The sequence below is a fragment of the Drosophila santomea genome, chromosome 3R (assembly GCF_016746245.2).
Source record: "Drosophila santomea strain STO CAGO 1482 chromosome 3R, Prin_Dsan_1.1, whole genome shotgun sequence".
NCBI lineage: Eukaryota > Metazoa > Arthropoda > Insecta > Diptera > Drosophilidae > Drosophila > Drosophila santomea.
In genome coordinates, this window is record NC_053019.2 from 28,111,185 (window position 1) to 28,117,728 (window position 6,544).

Consider the following 6,544-nt stretch of genomic DNA (forward strand, 5'->3'; position numbering starts at 1 on the left):
TTAAGTTGCAACTTCACGGTTGCGGAACGCGGGACGCGGGAAACGACGTGTGGGAGCCTCCGGCGGTCGCAAGTGACTGCAAATTATACGGCCGGACCACATAATAATATAAGTATGGAAATGGAAATGAAAATGTCTGTGATTCTCATGTGCAGGAGGCGGGGGCCCCGAGGAAAAGTAAAAGAAGGCAAACAATCGGACTGAAGCACTCGCGGATTATGCAGCTCATTTGCGAGGAGTTCTTGATTCTAGTAGTTCCCGCGGACTCACTTTACTACTCGGTTTCAGTCTCAGTCTCAGTTTGTGGAATCGGAAGTTAAGCTAAACAAACAAGCGGCGTGTAAATGAACTCCGCGCTGACCCATTATGCGCCCCATCCATCGATCGATAAAGAAAAGTGCAGTGAGTTCAGTGAGTTAAGTGAGTTAAGTGAGTTGGGGAGTAGAGTTTTCCGAGGCCCATCGAAACGGGAGCCGATTGATAAGTACACAGCGGCCAGCTGTTCGGGGCATCTATCATATGGCCGGCTTACCGCCTGACATGGGAACATCCGGTGACTGGAAGGCAGCAAACTGCCGAACTGCCCTCGCAGCGAGTTCAATAAACTGGTGGTTGGGCCTAAAAAAGTTTGAGGCTGCCAGCGAATTTTTCGAACTGGCAAGCAGCTCCTCGAAAAGAGGGAGTTTTCGAGAGAAGGGGGAGGTCTGTGGTCCAGCGATGCACTTCATTTTGACAGATTACATCTCATTATGTACACCTTGCGGCGGCGTGGTTAGAACGAGTTTCCAGAACGGAATCAGGCCAAGATTGATGGCCAGATGCGGCTTTGCATAGCAATGCGCTCTGCGTTCTCTCTGTGCGATCCAAGTTATGGACACTGGCAATTAATTTCCATTCTCAAACGCCGACTAGCTGGCGAAATTATTTGGCATCTAGCCGTGGAGATCGCAATAGCAATAGCACATTGTTTATGGCCCGGCGAATTGGAGTTCATTTATAAGGCAATTTAAAATCAATTTACGTGTTGCATGAGCGGTTAATTTATCAAGAGCAGCCGGTCGCTGGAAATGCTGTGAATGCTGTGAATACTGTGAACTGCGGATTCCCTGGAGGAGCAGCAACCGCTAGACTTTTCAACAGAGTCCCATCATCACGGCCAATTAATTAGGAATCGAGCTGGCTGCAGTGGGGCGTGCTGGCATTATGATTTTTTCATTGATACAAATATAGCGGGCTGCCCGCTCCTGACTGCCCCATCATCGGCCCCATCATCACTCGGGTTTTATGGCCCCTGCCCGCTGCTAATAGGAACGTATTTATCAGATCTGTACGTGCTCAGTTGGGGGAGGTGGTGTTGTACCAGTGGTACAGTGGTATTGGTTGTATCAAAACATATAATTTATTGCGAACAAATACAGACTACATAACACGTACTGCCCCGCTGAGGAAGAGGAGGGATCTCCATCACCTGTCGGGGATTTGTGGACTTGGGGTGCGCGACACTTGCTCAAGATTCGGCCAACTGCGGGATTAATTACATTATTACATAATTACAAAAGATTTTCGCATTGCAGAGCCTGAAAACATTTATTGCCATAGGTGGTGTCGGATTTTCACAAATGGAGTCAGTTGGCCGAAGGTTAAGCAAGTGTCGTCGTACCTTGGGAAACTAAGGCTAATGAGGCAGGGGTGAGGATGCTCCAGGATCACAGAATGGCACTCCTTCGCCGATGAACACCCGATGATCACCATGATGATCAAAGGCAGTAGACCAGGGTCCAAAACAAGGCATTGAACACGACGAAGGACAGCGGGAAGACGAACCGCATCTTGCGATCGATCCACAGGGACACCTCCTTGGGCGTCATGGTGGCGAAGGTCTGGGCGGGCTTCTCCTTCGTGGAATCGCCGGACTCCGAGGTGGAGGTCTCGTCCTGCTCGTCCAAGCTGATGGCCGAGTCCTCGCGACTGAGACTGCCGCCAATGATGATGGGGGTCTCTATGGTGATGACGGTGTTGTTGGGACCACAGGACTTGTCCATGCTGGTGGTGCTCATGGTGCTCATGGTGCTGTCGGTCCTTCTGTATCCATGCCTGCGATGCTTCTTCAGATGCGGGACAAAGGTGGACTTGACTATGTACTTGGTGGTTCGCTTCTTGAGCTGCAGATCGTTGTTGCGCCGCCAGATGGTGTTTACGAAGGCGAACTCCACCAGGCTGCCGAAAATGAAGATGGTGCAGACCAGGAACCACACCTCCGACATGGTCACATAGCTCACCTTCATCAGGTTGTTCTCCTGCGACAGGGACAGCGTGATGAAGGAGAGCAGCGTGGTGCAACCCAGAGTAGTCCTCGCGGGCGTTTGATCCGCTTGCAGCCAGAAGGACACCCACGAAATGGTCACTATCATGATCGAGGGCAGGAAGTAGTCGATCACATAGTAGCCCACCTCCCGAGTCAGCAGGACGGTGAAGCTGATGATGCTGTAGTTGCCCTCCAGGGAGCCGTGGGACATGTAGGATTCGTTGGAGACCCGGATGGACTCGTTGTACAGCGACCCAATCAGGTTGTATTCCGTCAGCTGCAGTTGCGTGTCGAAGCTGACGGGGTTGTCGGTCTCCCAGTGGAGCTGCACCAGCGAGGTGTTGTACATCCAGCTCTCCAGGGTCGTCTTGCACTTCTGCTCATCGAACGGAAACTTCTGGAAGTTCATCCAGCAGTACAGTGTGGCCTGCAGCCGCGTGGAAGTCAGAACCGTGCCATTCGGATAAATGGTGGTCAGCTCGTCCTTCGCACTGGTGCCCAGCACCGTGGAGGCCTGCTCGTTGGTCAGGAATATGTGCGGCACCCAGAGCATCTTCTTCAGCTCCGACTCGCCCATGATGGGCTGCCTGCGGTTGGGCAGATAGCTGGAGAAGGCCAGGCGCGGATCCAAGTAGCGCAACTGCAGCAGACCCTGCACCGTGAACTGCAGGTCACTCGAGTCCAGGTTCTTCATCACATAGATGTAGAATCGCGCGTATATGTCCATGGGCACCTCCTCACCATCCTTGTTGTGGACCACGGGTGGCACCATCTTGTCATAGCGACAGCCTGCGGTTAATCTCGTCAGCAGCTCCATCAGCGCCAAGGACTCTGCGTTGGCCAGCGAAGGACAATTGTTCATCGTGGACTGCGACAGGTTGATGGCCACGCTGAAGGCATCCGTGGAGTTCAAAGGGGATAGCACCACCGATCCATTGGCGGCTGAAAACAGAAATATATTGGAAATGGTGAAATCGAACTTGGTTACACCATCACAGTTCTTCTTAAATAAATCAGCTCATTTGAATAATTATCCTTAAATTCCCTGGCATAATATATTGTGAAATTATATTCGGCACGAGCAGTTCAAATCCTAACTGCAATTTGATTGATACGATTTTTAAGTGCAGATAATTTGTCTTAGTATTCACAATAATCTAGACGAACTAAAAATAAATGTGCTATAATTGCGATAAGAATAAAAGGGTAAGGCATTTTTTTAAACTGGTATTCCCAAGTATCCTGACACAATAATCATGTCAATTTTGGAATATGTAATTTTTAGGACATTTTGGAAAAATGATCGAAGTATCTAAAAATTATAAATAAATTTTTTTAAACATGCTGAATTGCAGCAAAAGTTGTGAAATCAATTTAGTCCAGGGAGCATGAGGAAATTTAATTTTGTCACATGATTGTAAACTCGTTAGGAAATGATAAAATGATTTAAATTGTGATAAGGTTGTCTACAATTTCTGTCAAAATTACAATTTTTAAATTAACTACACATTAAGAAATATAGATATTTTCTAAAAAAAAAAATTTACAAAAATAAAGTGGTATGACATTTTATATTCCAAAATTTGTCTATGTTTCGTATCCGTGAAACTCTCCTAGATCCTTAGGTGATATTCATGTGGACCTACCCAGATTCTGTTGAATATCGCTCAGATGAACTCCGGCCGCACTTGATAATCCCAAGTAGCTAATGAGTACGAAGATCCCAAGTGTGTCCATTCTCCGGTTAGTCATATCCAACAGCTCGTTATTTCTCGAATCACGGGACTCAGAGTTGGTAAGTTTGCAGGAGTTCGATGATTTCGCGACGTTTTCGCGACGATTTTCTATTTTGTTTTTCGCGCGCTGCGTTTTCACGGCCATCCGCTTGGCCCTTTCTCGATCAACTATTTAACTTGAAATTTTTTTGGCAGCGAGTTGGCCAACTCGCCCGGGTTGTCCAGTGAGTCGGTGGCGCCAGTAGCGCAATATCGCAGTATCGGAAGTGGTTCGGGTTCGTGCTCTTCGGAGCAGCGCTTCGTTCTACGTAATATCTATTACTAACTTGTATATTTTAATTGCGAGCGGCTTTTAATTCCTCGCCACTCGTACCACTCATGACAGCTTGTTCGGGCCAATTATTGTTGGATGCCACTGGGGCCTTATCGCCGCTGGCCAAAATCGCCTGTAAGTGGCCAGCTTTTCGCTTTTCGCCCACCTGCCGTGTAATGCCGTTAATTGCGGTTATCATTGCGCCGGAGAGGGCGGCCAAAATGTTTGCTCATGTCTCCGGACTCTTGATTAAGTGCCCGGCCAAAAACGCCAGCGACTTGTCTACGTTTGGCTACTATGGAGATATGGAGATATACGCTGTCGCACTTCAGTTAAGCGAACCGATCGCATAATTGATGATGACCCATTGGCAGAAGCCGTTCGCTGGCGGTTTATTTTTGGCCAAAGTATTTCTGAAATTTGCCCAGATCTGATTTGATTAGCCAACGGATGTGGACGAGTACTTTTCGGTCTGCAGTCACTCGAGCATTCTGGGTGGTAACAGACTAAGAAGTATTTCAGCAAAGCAGACCTGGCATTCAAAACTCAGCCAAAAGAACGAATGCATCTTGGACCATTTGAATGCGGCGCAGGGCGTAGTTTTCCAGCCCCTCAGCAGCGCTTCACTTTAATCAGACCTTTGCCCAGTTTTACCATTTTACCAAGAACAGGACCGCCTCCCGCTGTTTGCTTCATGAGGCCCATAAAAGTTTATGGCCTCGAAACAGAGACGCAGAAACGAAACTACGCCGGAGTGCATTACGCATGGCTGCGACTCTTGTGGCATCCACAACTCACTCCACCTCACTCCAGTCGGAGGATTCCTGAGTCACGCGGCACAAGGAGGCACGTGGCACGTGGAGCAGGCCTGTGGTAACATCGTAGCTTGCTGGATTGTTGGAAAATCGCAGCAGATTGGTCGCTTTAGCTGCTAAATGGATGGCTATATCAGGTGTTTACCCCGCCAGTTCATTTACCACCTTTGCCGATCAATCAGAGAGCGCTGCAATGCACTCCTACTGTTTGTAATGATAACACTGATTATCTGGAATTACTACTACAAGATAATTACTACTAATATTACCACCCTCTTTATTTTTGTGAAGCATGCATGCTGATTACAAGTTGTTTGCCACATCTTTCGTTTTGTGAAACAGAACCTAACCCATTGAACCCTGTAATATTGTTGGTAATTTATAAACTGTACAACGCATTGAGTCGTAAAAATTGGTTTTTATGGCAGTACATGGCCTTTGTAATCTGAACCTATTTTACTAGAATTTATACTGCCGATGGACTCTGCAGATAGCCTGGGAAACTGCAACGCAGCTACAAGTTCGGTGATAGCTGATAGTGGTGAGGGTATACAGCCATCTCAGCACTAACAAGGCAAATTAAAATTGTTTACAATCTCATTTTCACAACACTTAGCAGTGATTTCGACCGCAAGTGGGCGTGAAAGTGGCGCTGATTAGATAGAGCCAATGGCTGTCCGTTGTCCGCTGTCCGTTGTCCGTCCGGTTTTTATGACTCCGGAGAAGGGTAAAAGGAAGGTAAATAGCAGTAGTGGGGCAGCTTGAAATCAATTAAATCACTCAACGGCCATATAAACACTGAAAATCCGTTTAATCACCTTGCCCGTGTGTTCTCAAGCCCGGTAAATATTCCACACTGCAAACTTTAAACTCCACACTCCCTGCATTCATATTTCATTTTAGTGTGAGCCGTGCTTTTTGTTTTGTTTGCACGAAGTCCCTGCTGGCGCATTAATTTAAGCCGCCGGGAACATAAAAGCTGCTCGCAAAACTAAGCCGATTTAAGAGCACATTTGAATTCAAATGCCGCACTGCCAAATCCAAATAAAAACTAAACGGATGGATCCCTTTTTTCCCCACTTCTGATGCTTCTGTGCACCTTGCTCTGAAAACAGTCTGAATCCGAATCTGAATCTGAACCCAAAGGGAGTTTAAATGGCACAAAAACTGTCTGCAAAGTTTGCGTCTGAAGTTTTTAGTTTCGGCAGCGCAGAAATTATAATCCTTTAAATGGCAATCGGGCGTTTCTGAACAGCCGGAAGATTAAGCCCGAGGAGTGCTCTCTAATTATGACCTGTAATCGGGGGCAGCTCCATGGGGATTCTATAAGGCTGGTTAGCAATTCTTCCGCATGAGCTACAAAATATATGGAATT

At 47.3% G+C, this 6,544-nt stretch overlaps 1 protein-coding gene across 1 annotated transcript; it reads right to left on the bottom strand.

The window, feature by feature from the left end:
* Positions 1-1,376: 1,376 nt before the first annotated feature.
* On the bottom strand, positions 1,377-4,349 carry LOC120453750 (pH-sensitive chloride channel 2). The gene is made up of 2 exons (XM_039638583.1): positions 3,952-4,349; positions 1,377-3,247 (listed from the first exon to the last, which is right to left on the bottom strand). Exons 1-2 carry the CDS (start codon positions 4,184-4,186, stop codon positions 1,758-1,760), a joined length of 1,725 nt encoding a protein of 574 aa, XP_039494517.1. The 5' UTR covers positions 4,187-4,349; the 3' UTR covers positions 1,377-1,757.
* Between the last annotated feature and the right edge of the window lie 2,195 nt (positions 4,350-6,544).